Here is an 18,728-nt window from a genome sequence, read left to right on the forward strand (position 1 = left end):
GCAAGATTGTAACAAATTCAATAAAGGCTTTAAAAAAATGGCCCACATCAAAAAAAAAAAATCTTTAAAAGCAAAAAACAAAACAAAAACAAAAAACACAGGAAGGTCATAAATAGGATTCACTTTGTGCTGGTAGGTGCTGGTCCTCGCACAGCTCCAGCACCCACTGTGGGGCTCCTCCAGGTGGGGACCCAACCGCCACTCACGTGGAGAGAGAGTCTGGACTCTGGGGCTGATGTTCACCCAGTACACGCTTACCACTCGGCACTGCGCCAGCCCGTGTGAATGCAGGCGTGGGCCCTACTGGACTGAGCTCATCGCTTGTGATCTTTTCAATGTTCACTGAATCCCAATGAAACTAAGCTGAATAACATGGAAGGGGAAAATGGGCTTTGCCATCAGACCAGAATTCGATTCTCAATTCTTGGGTTTGCTACTTATAAAATGAGTGACCTCAGTTTCTTTACATGTTAAATGAGCACAAACAGTACCTCTTGCCCAGGAAAACATGAGAATAACATAAGGGAAAGCATTTCTGCTGGGAAAGATTGAAGGCAAAAGGAGAAGAGGGCAGCAGAGGATGAGACGGTTAGATGGCATCACCGACTCAATGGACATGAGTCTGAGCAAACGTCAGGAGAGTGTGAAGGACAGGGAGGCCTGGCGTGCCGCAGTCCACCGGGTTGCAAAGAGTCGGACATGACTTAGTGACTGAAAGGCAACAACAATGTACTTCTAAGGTGCTTAGTAAACGTGAGCTGTTATTAACCACTAGAATCCCAGGCTGGAATGTGGCTGTTAGGACTCACGTGGAGATGGACAGCTGGCAGCACCCTGGTATCTGCCCCCTCCATGGACACAGCATCTCCATACCAGCCTGGGTCTCACAGAGGAGCTGGCCCTGAGCACCGGCAGGAGGAAAGCTGCTCAGCTGAGTCAAAGACACTTGCGGGTTCCTTCTGTTCCCCGACATCCCAGAGGCAGAGCCCACGCATGAGCACGCGCCTGCTCCTTCTCAGCAGAGCCCTTGCAGCAGGCCCGGGAAGGGGGAGCTCTGCCGGAGGGGTGCCAGCAGAGGGACCCACCGACGTCTAACACAGCTCACGTTGCTGTTGTTTAGTCTCTGAGTCATGTCTGACTGTCTTGGGATACCATGGGCCGTAGACTGCCAGGCTCCTCTGTCCATGGAATTGTCTAAGCAAGAACACTGGAGTAGGTTGCCATTTCCTTCTCTAGGGGATCTTTCCCACCCAGAGATCGAACCCATGTCTCCTACATTGACAGGCAGATTCTTTACCACTGAGCCACCAGGGAAGCCCCCAATACAGCTCAGGGTGAAACCCTCAAAGACAGCCCTACTGGTTTCCTAGGGATAACCATCAGAACAGCAGTCCAGGAGAGGACAAGGTGGATTTTTTTTTCCCGAGGGGCTGGTACCAACCTTGATGCCACCCCAGGCCTGAGGGGAGAGGAACTCAACTGGACTGGTGACTCCTGTCTGTGCTGGAGATCGAAGCAGGAAGTCCAGCTCGGCCGCACGCACTTCCTGGTTCATGAGGAGGATCTGCGATGTGGAAGGACAGTGTTCTTATTCATTTATTGGCTGCACTGGGTCTTGGTTGTGGCACATGGGATCTTTAGCTGCAGCACGTGGGACCTACCTAGTTCCCTGGGCTCAGACGCTCAGTCATGTCTGACTCTTTGCCACCCCTCATGGACTGTAGCCCACCAGGCTCCTCTGTGGATGGGATTTTCCAGGCAAGAGTACCGGAGTGGGTTGCCACTTCCTACTCTAGGGTCTAGTCCCCTGAGCAGGGATCAAACCTGCGTCCCCTACATTGGGAGCCCAGAGTCCCAGTCAGTGGAACTTCCACCAGGGAAGTCCCGGCGCTGTGTTTTGTTACCTGGTGGCAGTCGTGGGTCCTGGAGCCCCTCGGAGTTGCCGCCAGTGTAACTAGTGCTACTTCTAACCTGAGATTCACTCCTCTGTTTTGGTTGTTGAAATCCGGTGGAGGGGAAGAAAGTCTTTATCTGTGCTGATCACCTCTGGGTGCATCTGACTTCACCCCAAACACCAGTGTGACTAAAGCACACACAGTGAATGACGTATGTCTTGGCAAACAAGAAATTGATGGATCAGTCCTAAATGCCATGAAGTGCATTCCTGCAATCTCACAGAGAAGATGACACGGACGAATGACATGATTTGAGGAGAGGGTCAAAGTAACGGATGAACGTATGCAAAACAGAAGTGCATGTGTGAATGAGTGATGCTAACAGGGGACTTCCCTGGTGGTCCAGTGGTTAAGAACCCATCTTCCAATGCAGGGGCGCAGGGTCCATCCCATCCCTGGTCAGGGGACTAGGATCCCACATGCTTCCAGACAACTAGACAGAAGCCCACATGCCACAGCTGGAGAGCCCATGCAGAGTAACGAAGGATCCTGCATGCCACAGCTAGGACGTGACGCAGCCAAAAAATAAATTAAAAAAAAAAAAAATACTGCTAAGAGGGACCCAGAACAGGGGAGTGGCTAGGAAGCAGGGTAGGGAGATGCATTTGACTGAACTTTCTGTAAGTGGTTTTGAATTGGGTTTTGGAGAAGCTGAGCATGAGATTTAGACAGGCTTCCCAGGGAGGGGGCAGTGGAAACTGCAGAAGCTTGGTAGGGAATTAGTGCTGTGTGTGCAGGGAGGGCAAAGCATTTGACTGGGTTAGAACTAACAGCTCATGCTGAGAGGCGCTCAGGAGATTGTTCTTCCCCCTTCAAATGGTGTTCTCCGCTGAGAAGTTACAGATGGGAATACTCACAGAGAAAAAAATAATTTGATTAGTTCGAGGAAAAGTCTTGAAGGAAAAAACGGGCTAGAAATCACAGATGAGGTGAAGCAGCCCTTGTAAAACGAGGTTGAAATATTTATGAGGGGAGTAGAGTGAAAGCCAGAAGCAGAAGCTCCTTGGGCTTTCGGGGAAATGAGCAGCAGGAGGAAAATTCGTTGGGGTGGGGCTCATGTTCTCTCTGACGTGGCCAAGCTGTTATCCGGCCGGGGAGGGGAACACACAGGGGGAGAGGGACAAGCCATGCTAATGCTCCTCTGTGGATTCAGACTTCAGAATGTGCAAACGGAGTCTGAGCAGAAGTGATTTTAGAATAGCTGACTTTCAGAACTGGTGGAGTCCTACAGGATAGTCTGGTCTGTGCTTCTAATTTATAATCGGGAAAAATCCCAGTTCTAAAATGGTTAGAGAGTTAGGTGCATGCATGCATGCTCGCTCAGTCATGTCGGACTCTTTGCAAACCCATGCACAGTAGTCTGTCAGGCTCTTCTGTCCATGGGATTTTCCAGGCAAGCATACTGGAGTGGATTGCCATGTCCTCCTCCAGAGGATCTTCCCAACCAGGAGTCGAACCTGTGTCTCTTGAAGTTCTTGCATTGGCAGGTAGATTCTTTTTACCACTGAGCCACCCAGGAAGTCCCTAGAGAGTTAGGTTCAAGGAAATCAATTTCCATGGTTTTTTGATGTTGAGAATAAGAAGAATGCAATGGTTTCTTATTAACCCTGGAAGCCCTGATGCTTCCGAGCCCTTGAGAACCAGTTCTTAAGGACTTCTCTAAGACCAAGGTTGCAGCTATAGGACATTTGCAGTTTCTTATTCTGGGGGAAGGTTTGGACATTAAACTTGCAACCTTGTGCTGTGTGCTAGGTTGCTTCACTTGTGCCCGACTCTTTGCGGCCCCCTGGACGTAACCTGTCAGGCTTCTCTGTCCATGGGATTCTCCAGTCAAGAATACTGGAGTGTTCTCCAATTTCCTCCTCCAGGGGATCTTCCCCACCTAGGGATTGAACCAGCGTCTCCTATGGTTCCTGCATTGGCAGGCGGATTCTTTTCTGCTAGTGCTACCTGCAACCTTGAAGGTACATAAATAATGAGGGATACTTTAAGTTCTTACTGCCTCTCAGGAAGTATCCAGTCTTTGGTATGGCCATCCAGTTTCATCCTCAGGGCTAGTTTGGACTGATTGGTAGTGGCTGCTGGAGGGCCCTGTGGAGGAGGATCTTCCTCATCCAGCATCACCACAAAAAAGTATAACGGTTGATTAAGCATGTCTGCCATGAGTGGGACAATGGAGTGGATGGCCTGCGTGCATCATGCTGGATTTTCTTGTCTGATGCCTCTGCTTAGAGCTCAATAATCTTCACAAACTATGGGAACTGACGTTAAAAAAAGCAAGTTTCTTTGGTATTCAGTGGGAAGACTCTGAGCTCCCAACGCAGGGGGCTCTGGTTCAATCCCTAGTCAGGGAACTAGATCCCACATGCTACAACTAAGACCTGGAGCAGCTAAATAAATAGATAAATATTAAATTTTTTTTAAAGAAAAAAGTTTCTTTATATCTGCTGGTTGGGCATATAAATTGACCTGTTTTCTGGAAATGTCTTCAATCCTGTTTTACCTGAAAGGTGAGCTGGGCAAGGTAGGTCAGCTTATCACACTCGAAGAGCCCCCGGGTGGTGTACTGGCACACAGAGAAGGTGATGCTGTCTATTAGGTTGGCCACCCGTTCCTTGAGGTTCTCACCAGGAGCCGCCTTCTCCACAGCCTTCTGGAAGACGATGCTGAAGGCCTGGGGGCAGGAGATAGGACACTGGTAGCTTACACAGCTCTCTGTATGTAACTAGTGGCCCTACCTCTGGTGAGTATTATAATTCACCAATCATAGAACTATCTTCCCAGCATAACCTGCCAAGGAAGGCCAGTGGCAACAGGAAAACTCCAGTCTTAGTTGCTCGTATAAATTACTATTGTGTCACAAAGAGGGCCAAGCTATGAAGCATACAGTGAAGAGCCTACTGTTTAGGTCCAGTGACCAAAATAATTAAATTAAATCTAATAAGTTTTGTTGGAAACTGAACACAATGAACAGTAACCAGTTTGGGTGATTCTATCCTTTGGATTATAAAATTCCCAATGGTAGAATGAACATCTGGTACAACTTTGCTCTCTAAAAGAGACCTGTGTACATAACAGGTACTCAGAATATTTTTAATTAATTACTTTTCCTTTTGGTAATAATGATCAGAATATCAGCTGTTCTTGGTTTTTCTTTCTAGTAACTCCACATCATTTGATGAGCCCTCTTACATGTGCTTTTTTCTTATGTACACTTTCTGCAACTGTGAGAGCATAGCCTGCTTCGGTTACAGCTTCCAAATTGTACATTACGGGTATAATATAAATCCATTTTCATACTGATCATATGAATCAATTTTCTATCATTTTAAACTTAGATATAGACTACTTATAAAAATTGATAATAGGAATGAATGTATCATTAAAGAATGAATAATAAAGAGAATAATCATTAAAGAAAACAAAGTCAAAGATGAATCTTTAAAGAAAATGAAAATTAAGATATTATTGGGTCTTTTCAATTTTTGGCTAGGCAGATTTCCAGTCTTCTTGTTTGGTTTTTTTTTGGAACACATATTTTCATGGGCTTCATCTAATTTCCCTTTTTCAGGAAAAGTCACTGCAATAGATTTCAACTATTCTCAAAACTAGGGAGGTGATTAGTATCACTGATACTAGGCTTATCACATTAACTTCTATACTGTTTTTTAAATCCTTTATATTTCTTTCAAGTGGGGCTTTGACCTGAATATAATGTCAAGTATTGGATTTCTTTTAAAAACATACAATATTACAGAGACTCTGAGCTGAGGGGAGGGAATAGGGGCAGGATGAAACGCCATTTCCAGCCTAGTGAGTTCCAGGCGTGGAAGCCTTCTTCCTTCTCAGTGGCTCAGCTTCATCCCCACACCTTGGCTTTCAGGGGGCAGCTGGATGAGGTGTGCACCCTGAATATGAGTGTCCTCTCTGTTGGATTAAACCAGAAAAGTTGTTCAGAGCCCCATACAGACTCTGCAGCTGTGGTCTTTTGGAGAACTCCTTATGGGAGAAAGATATACTTTCAGAGATGTACTTAAAATTTATAGGTCTTTATTATTTCATGAGTAAGATAAGCTTAGTTAGCACTTACAATCTGCTAACATCTTTGATTTTAGAAATATGTCAGCAACCACAAAGCAGTAGCTTTGAGGATATTAGGGTAATTGTGTGTGTGTGCTCAGTTGTCTGACTCTTTGTGAACACCCTGGACTGTAGCCCACCAGGCTTCTCTGTCCATGGGATTCTCCAGGCAAGGATACTAGAGTGGGTTGCCATGCTCTCCTCTGTATCTTCTTGGCCCAGGGATTGAACCCACATCTCTTGTGTCTCTGGCACCAGCGGGTGGATTCTTTACCCCTGCACCACCTCGGAAGCCCATTAGGGTAATAGGGACACTAATTTAAAGTTGGACTATTAGTATGGCCTGCTTTGGTTTTAACAGATACAAGTGAGGCGCACATTTGATCAGCCCTATTAGCTGTGAAGCTCTCTGGGGCAGGGCTCCCTGCCGATGTTTCCTCTTCCACACGGTCAGGAAGCAGAGTGCTGGCTGGATCGTAAGTACTCGCTGAGCGAACGAGGCTGGGACCTGCCACGGCCTCTCCCTCTGTTTCAGCCAAATAACCAATGAGTCATGAAAGACCCAATTAGAGAGACGAGGCCTGTAAGGCCAAGTCGCTGCTCTCCTGGATCTGGTCTGAAAGACTTGCCATGGCTAATGAAGCCCACGGACAAGCCCTTGTGCAGAGCCGCACGGGGCATGTCACGCTGCTGTGCTATGACTGTGCAGAGGGCTCCAGGGCTAAGTCACCTTGAGAGAAAACTGGTACATGGGGTGGATCCTGCCGAGGTCGTTCATGATGAAGTAGAGCAGAGAGGCCCGGGCGGCGGCCGGCCGGTAGTGCTCCCGAGCCTCGTTGATTCTCACCTCAGTCACCTTGGCCTCCTGCACCTGTTAGAAAAATCAAGAGCGGTCCGTTGTTCGAACCGGCCAGGGCTCCCTGAGAATCAATGTGGCCGCTCTGGGTCAGCACCTTGTGCCTGTGGGTGGGGTGGGTGGATGCGGATGAGGGGAACAAGGGAGGGCAGAAAGCTGCTGTGATTTTCCCTAACTGAGCTCGAGTGAGGAAGAGAGGACACACTCCTAGTGCTTCAAAGGTGAGCGTGTCAGCCCCTCCAGCTGGGGACAAGTGGGAGGTGCACACACATACACACACATGCACACACATCAGTATATCTAGCTTGAAAAGTAAGCCAGGCAGTAGGACTCCAGTAAAAGCAGCATAATCGAATTTTCTGTTTTCTTTGTTACACAGACAGCTGTTCGTAATTGATTAGTTAGTTAATTAATCCTTGGCTGCGCTGGGTCTTAGCTGCTTTCTCTAGCTGTGGCGAGTGGAGGCTTCTGTCTAGCTGTGGTTCGGGGACTTTGCACTGCGGGGCTTCTCTTGCTGCAGAGCACAGGCGCCAGGACCACGATGGAACCTGTTTCCCCTGCATTGCTAGGCAGGTTCTTAGCCACTGGACCATCACAGACGTCCACAGTTTTCTGTGCTCCTTACTTTTATGAACATGTAAATTCACAGAGATGATCTCTTTCAATGGAAAGGTCTATTTTCAGAAAATTTCTTATCAGAGGTAAAAATAAGAAGAGACCTAAACATCAGAGAGGAATTCTGTAAGAATATCCTATTAAATATAACCTCAGTACAACCTGCCTTATACTCCAGGATAGAGTGAAACTGCTGAGAATTCATGCAAAGCCCACAGGAAAAAACAAACCCTACTGAAGATGAGCTCACAATAAACAACTACAAAGCTCAAGAGGAAGTGTTACCTATCGGGATAATTAGAAGAACGCCCTCTCAAAATTCACAGAAGGATTAGCATCCCAAGAGCTGAAGATGATTGATCTACGATTAACTAGGGCTTCACTAGTGGCTCAGATGGTAAAGAATCTGCCTGCAATGTGGAAGATGTGAGTTCGATACCTGGGTCTGGAAGATCCCCGGAGAAGGACATGGTAACCTCCGCCAGTACTCTTACCTGGAGAATCTCATGGACAGAGGAGCCTGGTGGGCTACAGTCCATGGGGTCACAAAGAGTTGGACACGACTGAGTGACTACCTACCTACCTCATTAACTAATTCTGTTTAAAAGCAGTAGAGATAAAAGAACGTATAAAATCAGAACATTATAAAAAAGAACAGACATTATCTGAAAAAGAACTAAATAGAACTTCCAAAGACAAGAATACAGCTATTTAAATAGGAAACTCAGTACACTGGTTAAATAATGAACTTGAGTTGAAAGAGAATAAGCAAACTAACAAATAAATCTGAGGAAACCGTTTAAAAAGCAGCTCAGAGAGAAAGAAAGTTGGAAAATATGTAAAAGAAGTTCTTAGACCTGGCAGATAAAATAAAAAGATTCAAAAGGTATGTAACAGAAATAAGTAGAGAACAGACAGAACAGGGGAGAAGCAATGTTTGAGCTATAATGGTTAGGAATTTTCCAAAGTTGATTAAAGACCAGAGGTTTTACTTTGAAGAAGCAGTCAATGTCAAAGAAAACTTACTATCCACAGGCCCTTGAACAAGTAATTATTTTCTTTGATTAGAAGAAAATTGAACCCAAAAGAAGTGAGTGAGATGCAAGAATTTCTTAAATGTACAGTCAATTTAAATAACAAAGACTATAAAAAACATGACCAGTTTGGAAGTAGCAGATGAAAGCAAGGTAGAAGCGAAATGCTATAAAACAATAACGGAAGATGGAAAAGAATAATCAAAGTTTCTAGTATCCTTATCATGTTTTGAAAGAGGCTAGATATAGTGCTTAATTTCAGACTGTTAAGTCAATATATATATTGTTAAGTCACATATGAAATGAAATACATTTTTCATATATTGATGAAAAATTAAGATTAATCAGTAAAATAAACAGTAAATAACTTTAAAACTAGCAATGGACAAAAGAGGAGGATAAAGAAAAATCAAGAAAGAAAAAATAAACAAAAGGATTGTTAATAGAAAGTATAAATCAAGATAGCAGAAAGAAATCCAATTGTATCAGTAATGTTTAAAAATGTAAAACTTGGTTAAACTAGTAGTTAAAAGACAAAGATTCTCAGAACAGAGTGGAACTGAATAGAAATCACATAGTTGCTCAGATTGGTGTTTTCACTGACTGATATTTTTCATGTCCCTGGGTGCTTCATGCTATCCACTAACCTGTGTCCCTTTCATTCCTGCCTCCCCCAACAGCTATTGAAAACCTTCACTCCTCTCCCCAGGCCCCCTATCTCAACACCACACCCTCACTCTCAGCAGAGGAGCTTGACTCATGGTTTCACAGACTGTATAGAGACTGTTGGGCTTCCCTGGTGACTCAGATGGTAAAGAATATTTGCCTGCAATGCAGGAGACCTGGGTTCGATCCCTGGGTTGGGAAGATGCCCTGCAAAAGGGAATGGCTACCCACTCCAGTTCTTGCCTGGGAAATCTCATGGACCGAGGAGCCTGGCGGACTGCAATCCTTGCATCACAAAGAGTTGGACATGACTGAGGGATTAACACATACACACACACACACACATAGAGACCATCAGGAAGGGTTTCCTTAATTTCCACTTTCCTTTCCATGCCCTTAAAGGAAGGAAACATATGCTAAGTAATTTTGCAGGATGATAATTTAAAAAAAAATTTTTTTTTTGAGAGCTCAGTTTACTGGGACATCACTGAAAGTTTCTCATTGAAATCAGACTTGTGAGGTTTTTGCAGGTTGTGGGTTTTCTGGGGGTGCAGCCATGTACTTGTATACCAGCGTGATTCCTTAGCTTCAGGGCAACTCCATGGACTCACTAAGGTACTCAGTTTGAGCCACTATTTCCTGCACAGATCTAAGTGCCGGTCAAACTTCTGCAGAGTAGAGTTGTCAACAGCATTTTATAGGGAGTGAGGGCTCTGTCATGCAGGCAGTGAGGTGCTCATTTCAGGAATCCTGCCGAGCTCTACTTTCCAGGAGAATCTCAGGAAGATGGATCAGCCATCTCTTACTCTGACATTTGTCCCTGTACAGTGGACTCAGGGACAAGGAGGAGGGCCTCTGCCCGCCCCCACCCACCCCAGCCCAGGCTGCCGGGTCTTACCTTTTTCTCAACTTCCGCGGCAGTCTGCTTGGTGATCTCAAGGTTCTCCACCAGGGCCGTTTCTCCCAGGAAGTTCCCGGAGGCCGAGGAGAGGCGAGACAGCAGGTTGTCTTCCAATGTTTTGAGGGTGATTTTGAACCCATTCTGCTGCTTTGTGAGCTCTGACTGCAGTATCACATAAGGGAGAGTCAGGTACAGGAGCCCAGAGCATCCTGTTCTCCGGTAGGTCTGAATAGACAGAGGGTTATGGGGCCCCTGCCCTTAGCAAACTGGAGGTGGAACAGAGGAGTGCTCAGGACCACGACCACGTCAAATCAGCTGAGGACTTGAACCCCAACTGCAGCAGTTACTAATCATGTGATCTTGGGCTGAATTCCCCTTTCACAGTAACCTTAGCTGGGTTAAACCTGGCCCTACACATAGCAGTGCTGTGCAAGGCTTAGCAGAATGCTGGGACATGGTCTAGTCATTAAATGGAAGTTATTTTAGGGAATAGCTAGAGGATGGGGTCAAGTTTTACTTCTCTGTCATAACTCTACTGTCCTCAAAAGGAATAGCTCTCCTTTGTGAAAAGTAAAAGTGTTGGTTGCTCAGTCATGTCTGACTCTTGGTGACCCAGTGGACTGTAGCCTGCCAGGCTCCTCTGTTCATGGGATTCTCCAGGCAAGAATATTGGAGTGGGTTACTATTCCTTTCTCTAAGGGATCTTTCTGACCCAGGGTTTGAACCTGGGTTCCCTGCATTGCAGGCACATTCTTTATCATCTGAGCCACCAAGGAAGCCCTCATCAGTTATACTTCAATGCAAAGTAAAAAGCTTAAAGAAAACCCACATGCCTCAATCTGGCCTTATAACCAGGATTCACTCTTGACTCTTCTGGGAGTGCTCCATGCCAAAGGCTTATGCACCTGCTTATAGAATCTTTTTCTGAACTTCCCAATTTAAATCAGCCCCCTGGCTCTCTAATATTCCCCTGCTATGACAATCCAGTCATATCTAAGGTGATGGGAAAAAGGACAGTACTCGCTCTACACAAAACTGTGTTCCCTCCCAATTCATATGTTGAAGCCCTAAGCCCCTGCCCCTCTACCACCACACGACTGTATTGGAGATGGGTGTAACTAGAGAAGGAGGTAAGTAAGGTTAAATGAAGTCAGGAGGATGGGGTCCCTGTGGTGGGATCATTGCCCTTATAAGCAGAGACACCAGAGAGCTTGCTCTCTCTGTGTGGACACAAGGAAGAGGTCTGTGAATGCACAGTGAGACGGCAGCCACCTACAAGCCAGGAAGAGAGGTATCGCCAGAAACTGGACCCTGAACACTGTCTTCCAGCTTCCAGACTGTGACAAAATAAATATCTGTTGTCCCAGCCACTCAGCCTCTGGTATTTTGTGATGGCAGCTCAAGCTGAGATGTTCCCCTAACATGGCTGAATCTATTTCTATTGCCCCTGCAGGAATGAATCCCATTTAGTTCTGGACATAGACACATGAACACTTGTGATGAGAGGTTCAAAAGTGTCTTGGACGGGACTGCGGTTTTCTCCCAGCTGCCTTCCGCTTCCTGGTCTTCAGCCTGCTCTACCTTCTGCTTCCCAAGGGATGTTCCAGGGAACTGGTGTTGTTTCAGGAACATGATGTTGTTCTAGGAACATGGTGTTGGTGCTCCTCTGAGCTCCAGAAGAACCACACGGCTCAACTTCTGAAGGAACAACCCCTACCCCCACACCCAGAGGAGGGTGCACGGCAGAGTCGGGTGGCAGAGCGTCTCCCTCCTCCCTCCCTTGCTGGGTGGGCGCTCCTCCGAGCTCCAGAAGAACCACATGGCTCAATTTCTGAAGGAACACCCCCCCACCCCCACACCCAGAGGAGGGCGCATGGCAGAGTCGGGTGGCAGAGCATCTTCCTCCTCCCTCCTTTGCTGGGTGGGCACCTCACGTACCTTCAGCTGCTCCAGATCGGGTCTCTCCATGCTGACCACTGCGGCCAGCAGCTGGTCCTCCAGGCCTTCCCTGGTCACGGTGAAATTGATCAGGGTGGCCTGAGCTTGCAGCTCCGGTTGGTAGTGAGGGTTGGCCAGCTTGGTGTGAAGGATGAGCCGGAACCTGGGGTTATACTCACACTCTTTGTCTCCGATTTTAATGAACCTGGAACAAAGAGGCTCGTGTGAAGGTGGGTGCCTTCCTGGGAGCTTTGGTTAGGGACAGAATCCACGTGGGATTTTTTGCAAGGTCTTAGCAAATGATCGGAGAAGGCAATGGCACCCCACTCCAGTACTCTTGCCTGGAAAATCCCATGGACGGAGGAGCCTGGTAGGCTGCAGTCCATGGGGTCTCGAAGAGTCGGACACGACTGAGCGACTTCACTTTCACTTTTCACTTTCATGCATTGGAGAAGGAAATGGCAACCCACTCCAGTATTCTTGCCTGGAGAATCCCAGGGACGGGGGAGCCTGGTGGGCTGCCGTCTATGGGGTCGTACAGAGTCGGACATGACTGAAGCGACTTAGCAGCAGCAGCAGCAAATGATATTGCCATACTCAGATGGACGGGCATGTCTAGACTGAGCTTTCACACAGGGAATAGGGTGGAGGCTGACAGACCTTCTCCCCATGGCCATCATGTTTATTTTTTCAGGTAAGGCTGGAGGGAGAGCTATCCACTTAGTGGTGCACGTACATGGGAGCGCATTATAAAATGCTTCCAGCAGATGGCAGTAAAGCACTTGCAGGAAGGGGCACCTTAAGAGTTTGCACAAAGGTGACTTGCGGGCTAGCAGTAGAGCTTACATTGTCTCGTGATTGGTGGAACATTACTTCTATGGGAGAAAATGCTTAGTTAAGTAATTAAGTGCCTCCTAAGGACATGCAAGGGTTCTTCCCTGGTGGCTCTGTGGTAAAGAATCTGCCTGCTAATGCAGGAGACGTGGGTTTGATCCCCGGGTCTGGAAGATCCCCTGGAGAAGGAAATGGCAACCCATTCCAGTATTCTTGCCTGGGAAATTCCGTGGACAGAGGAGCCTGGCAGGTTACGGCCCATGGGGTCGCAAAGAGTAGGACGTGACTTAGTGACTAAACAAGGACATGCAAAGGTGGCTTAAGGTCTGAACAGTGGGTCCAACCAGTCCTTCCCGATAACTCTCATCCCCTCTCCTAAGTGCCTGTAGCCCTTCCCTGTCTCTCTCTTCCTCCCCCTTCTCCTAGACCCTTACTAAGCCCTGATCAACTACTGGCACCCAAAGCAACAGGTACTCATCGAATCGACAAAGACTTGAGTTCTCAGAACTCAGACAGCTGGCTTAGATGAAATCCTTGTGGTTAAAATTCAGCCTGGGGCTTCCCTGGTGGCTCAGTGGTAAAGGATCAGCCTGCCAATGCAGGAGACATGGGTTTAATCCCTGATCCAGGAAGATCCCACATGCCGTGGAGCAACTGAGCCTGTGAGCCACAACTCTAGAGCCTGTGCTCTTGAGCCCAGGAGCTGCAGCCCCTGAAGCCTGTAAGCCCTAGAGTCCGTGTTCTACAGCAAGAAAAGCCCCCGCAGTGAGAAGCCTGCATGAGCAGAGAGTAGCCCCCGTTCACTTCTTGAGCCCAGGAGCTGCAACCCCTGAAGCCTGCAAGCCCTAGAGCCCATGTTCTACAGCAAGAGAAGCCCCCGCAGTGAGAAGCCTGCACGAGCAGAGAGTAGCCCCCGTTCACTTCAACTGGAGAAAGCTCAAGCAGCAAGCAAGACCCAGCACAGCCAAAATATAAAAATAAATACATTTATATATAAAAAAAGAGTCAGCCTGCTTTTCCATCATGTTCCCTCAAGTTCCTCCAGAGGAGTGTGCTGTGGTTGTTGGGAAGCAGGCCAGTGAGTTGGCTGATGGAAGTTCCTCAGGAAACTTTCTCTAGGACAGGAGGGTAGTTAGGTGTCCCTCTTTTGGAAGAATGAGGAGGTGCTTTGGGAGAGCTAGCTAGCTGGGAGAGGAGGCTCTATGGAGAGCAGGTCTGTGCATGGTTCTACAGCGGCCACCGACCAGCCCCTTGGAAGGCCCGCAGGACAGCTGGGTCTCACCGTCCTTTCTTAATGACTTCTCTCCCCAGCAGGGGTCCTAGCACAGGATCGATGGACTCTTCCAGATTTTCAATCAGCACCATGTCCCCGGCTTCCACAGCACGCTCTACCGTCTGAAGGTAGCTGAGGAGAGAGTTGGGCAGGTGAGAGTGTGGCAAGCTGTGGATTTGAGGCAATTTAACAAGGCGGCTGTGGCCTCTGGAACACAGGCGTCATCTTGGAGGCACAGCTCTCTGGGATGACTTCAGGCGCACATGTTTCTTTATTTAAAATGACATTTATGTGATCTTGCCCATCGAGAGATGAATAGATAAAGAAGTTGTGGTACATCTATACAGTGGAATATTACTCAGCCATAAAAAGGAACACATTTGTGTCAGTTCTAATGAGGTGGATGAACCAAGAGCCTGTTACACTGAGTGAAGCAAGTCAGAGAGAGAAAAAACTAATATCATATATTAATGCATATATATGGACTTGAGAAAAACGGTACTGATGAACTAATTTGCAGGGCAGGAATAGAGATGGAGAGGTATAGGACAGACTTGTGGATGCAGTGGGGGAAGGGGCGGGTGGGAGGAATTGACAGAGCAGCACTGAAACATTTACATTACCATACGTAAAATAGATAGCCAGCGGGAAGGTGCTGTATAACACAGGGAACTCAACCAGATGCTCTGTGATAACCTAGGCGGGTGGGATGGGATGAGGGCTGGGAGGAAGGTTCAAGAGTGGGACATATGTATATTTATGGCTGATTCATGTGGTTGTATGGCAGAAACCAACACAACACTGTGAAGCAATTATCTTCCAATTTAAAAAATGGAATTATTTCCTTTTTCTGGGAAATTTGGATTATTGCCAAATAGCTCTGCACTAAAGATCATGAAAATTTATCTGTGTTCATTTGTTTGATCTTTCCTTATGATAAATTCATATAAAAGAATCTGTTGGGTCAAGGGGTAAACATTTTGAAGACTTTTGACACATACCATTACATTGTCCTCCAGAAATATTGTTTTCTGGGTTCTTATTCAGTTGAGAGATATGATTCTTGTATGCCTAACTTACCATTTTGTTTTGTGAATAAAGCTATATTATGATAAGCTAAAAAAAAGGTATTTATGTGATCTGATATGTTTTTGGGAAAAGTAACAAAATGCAAAAAAGAACATGAAATTAACTGTAATCCTTGTGTCATTTACATTCTGATGTTGAATGTTCATGTCTGGATATATGATATTTTCAAGTTTATTATTACTATTTCTATTTATTTTATATTATTCATATTTTTATTTATGTCTACATTTGTATTTATGTTTATTTATTGTTTTATCCCTGCGGCTCATTTAATTTACAACCTGAGTTTGGTACATCAAATGTATTGTAAATATTTTCCCATGTCATTAAATATTCTTCTATAACAATATTTATGTGACTGGGTATTAGAATGTATTGATACACCTTAATTTACTTAACAATCAATTACCAAAAGCTAGGCTATTTTTCCTGGGTGTTCTTTGGAAGGAATGATGTTAAAGCTGAAACTCCAGTACTTTGGCCACCTCATGCAAAGAGTTGACTTATTGGAAAAGACTCTGAGGCTGGGAGGGATTGGAGGCAGGAGGAAAAGGGGACAACAGAGGATGAGATGGCTGGATGGCATCACCGACTTGATGGATGTGAGTCTGAGTGAACTCTGGGAGTTGGTGGTGGACAGGGAGGCCTGGCGTGCTGAAATTCATGGGGTCGAAAAGAGTCGGACATGACTGAGCGACTGAACCGAACTGAACTGAGGCTATTTTTAATTTTTCAATGTTATGCAGAGTTTAATAAGCACATAAAAAAATATTTCACCTAAATAGATTTACAAGTTTGATGTGATTCAATTCACACAATAAATAACAATATAATTTTTTAAACCTTGACCAAAAATCTTAAAGTTAATCTAAAAGAATATAATAAGAATGGTTTAAGAAATAAATGATGATGAAGAATAACAGGAGGGATTTACATTAGTTGATAATAAAATATTTTCTATAATTTGAATATGGATATGCAGAAGGAAGTCTTAAAGGATATCACAGACCAAAAGTTGAGAGTGCTGGAAAAAATGATGAATTATAGGGCTTGTTTATTTATTTGGGTAACTTCAAATAAGTAAACTCATTCAGGCTTCCCTGGTGACTCAGTGGTAAAGAATCTACCTACCAATGCAGGGACTCGAGTTTGATCCCTGGATCAGGAAGATCCCCTAGAGAAGGAAATGGCAAACCGCTCCAGGATTATTGCCTGGGAAATCCCATGGTCAGAGGAGCCTGGAGGGCTATAGACCATGGGGTCACAAAGAGTCAGACACGACTTATCAAGTAAACAACAACGACATAACTGTTTCCTTTTGCTATACACCTAAAACTAACTCAACATTGTAAACTAGCTGTACTCCAATAAAAACAAAAATAAAAAGAAAGAAAAGTAGAGACTCGGCACCCAAGCATCTCTTGCTGAGATGTTTCTTAAATTGAGAGGACAATCAGGAGAAAACTCCTGGGGGGACCAGCCGGGTAGAAACAATCTTCGGTGATTTAAAACCCGCTCATGACACTTTTCCCTTCTGCGTAGTTGGCAAAGTGGGAACTTCTGTGTGCAGACACCTACCCCTTCTGGCCGATCTGGGTGACCCGGAGGTCCTCACCATACTTGTTCTTGATCCATTTGATGCCTTGTAGCTGAGGGTCCACCATGAGCGGCCAGCGCTCGCAGCTGAGGAGGATGGCGGCATTCTCCGTGGACATGCGGTCTGCAGGGAGGCCCTCATTCTGCCAGGTGGCCACGTCGGCATCATCCATCAGCATCCGTAGCGGGTCCAGGGTGGGGGTCACCGGGATTGGAACCTGGTGGGAAAGAAAGGGCACAGGCGCTCAGAACGGAAGCAGGGGGTGGGGCACAGCTCACTCAAAAGACAGAACTCCTCTAAAAAGCAAGACCAAAATCCCCCTGAGGAGAGTTTTCCTGGCTGTGTGATTGCGGAGCATGTTTCCTCAGCGTCCTGATAGTCTTTTCTCTTGAGGGATGAACAGCAGCAGAAATCCCACCCTTGTCATCCTAGGTTCTTCGGTATATTTTCTAAGTCAAATGACTACCATAGATCAATCAGATCAAATCCAAGTGTGTTTGCTCAGTCATGTCTGACTCTTTGCAACCCTTCGGACTAGCCCACCAGGTTCCTTTGTCCAAGGGATTTTTCAGGCAAGAATACTGGAGTGAGTTGCCATTTCCTCTTCCAGGGGAATCTTCCCAACCTAGGGATCAAACCTGAGTGTTCTTTGTCTCCTGCATTGCAGGTGGATTCGGTTCAGTGGTACAGAATCTGCCTGCCAGTGCAGGAGCCATAGGAGATGCAAGTTTGATCCCTGGGTCAGAAAGATTCCCCTGGAGGAGGAAATGGCAACCCACTCCAGTATTCTTACCAGGATAATCTCATGGACAGAGGAGCCTGGCAGGCTGTAGTCCATGGGGTTGCAAAGAGTCAGATAGGACTGAGCAACCAAGTATCATTTGCATGTTAACAGCAGTCTCCATCCTCCTTACCCGTGTTAGCAGAGTCATTTCCTGTTGCATTTCTATGCTTCACGTCCCAGTCCCCACACCAGCACACACCGATCACCCTCTCCTCTCACTGGCATCACCACTTGCTGCCAATGCCCAGCTCGCAAAGGACTGCAGACCCTCTCCTTTCTCCTGCTGCAGACCAACCCCCTCAACACAAGGCTGCTTGCAGGACCTCATCCCACAAACCTGTCCACTGTCCCTGTTGGGAACCCTACCTTTTCTTCTGCTTACCTCTTTCAGCTCATTTAATTCTTCTCAGAATAATCATTTTCATTAGAAACTTTTTTTTTTTAATTGGGGTAAATGTCACATTCCTTAGCCATTTCAGAGTGCACAAATCAACGGCATTTAGTCTTTCACAGTGCTGTGCAACTCTCAGCTCTGTCTCTTTCCAAAACATTTTCTTCACCCCAAAAGGAAACCGCACCTCTACGAGCAGTCACTCCCCATTCCCGGCTACCCCCAGGTCTTACAACCTCTAATCTGCTCTCTGTCTGTGTGGATTTGCCTATTCTGGAGGTTTCACATAAATGGAATCATGCAATACGTGTGACCTTTTGTGTTGGCTTCAGAACACTCTTGAGGTTCACACGTGTGCCCTGTTATTAATATTAACCTCTCCATCCTTCTCTTCTCTGCAGTTTGTCCTCCCAGTTATCTCAGGAAAGCCTCTCCTTTCCCTTTAATTATATCTGCTAAGAGTACGAACGGCCAATTCTATACCTTCGAGCAGATCTCAAAGGGAAAACCAGACACTGGAGGTTCTTATCCTGGCATCAGAAATGTATTTCAATAGAATCGTTTTCCTTTGTAATCGTATTCATTCCATTTTACATACTACAAAACATTACTATGAGAAGGAATGCATCGGTTTTATCAGACTGCCAAAAGGGTCCATGGCACAAAAATACTTGAGTCCCCAAAGCAGAGCCAGAAAACGCCTCATTAACCTGCT

At 46.1% G+C, this 18,728-nt stretch overlaps 1 protein-coding gene across 7 annotated transcripts in view; it reads right to left on the minus strand.

The window, feature by feature from the left end:
- DNAH9 (dynein axonemal heavy chain 9) overlaps window positions 1–18,728 on the minus strand; it is a 285,306-nt gene that overhangs the window by 43,978 nt on the left and 222,600 nt on the right. For 6 of the 7 annotated variants that reach the window (XM_086358784.1, XM_086358785.1, XM_086358782.1 and 3 more), the window contains 7 exons: window positions 16,820–17,055; window positions 14,162–14,284; window positions 12,046–12,250; window positions 10,105–10,269; window positions 6,766–6,906; window positions 4,459–4,629; window positions 1,442–1,564 (listed from right to left, as the gene is read on the minus strand). In XM_086358784.1, coding sequence (XP_086214910.1) covers window positions 1,442–1,564; window positions 4,459–4,629; window positions 6,766–6,906; window positions 10,105–10,269; window positions 12,046–12,250; window positions 14,162–14,284; window positions 16,820–17,055 — 1,164 coding nt within the window. The remainder of the gene's footprint in view (window positions 1–1,441; window positions 1,565–4,458; window positions 4,630–6,765; window positions 6,907–10,104; window positions 10,270–12,045; window positions 12,251–14,161; window positions 14,285–16,819; window positions 17,056–18,728) is intronic. The other variant, XM_086358783.1, reaches the window with a different exon arrangement.

This window comes from Bos grunniens, chromosome 19 (assembly GCF_055505025.1).
Source record: "Bos grunniens cultivar Pamir isolate PY7600 chromosome 19, Bosgru_T2T1.0, whole genome shotgun sequence".
NCBI classification, from domain to species: Eukaryota; Metazoa; Chordata; class Mammalia; order Artiodactyla; family Bovidae; genus Bos; species Bos grunniens.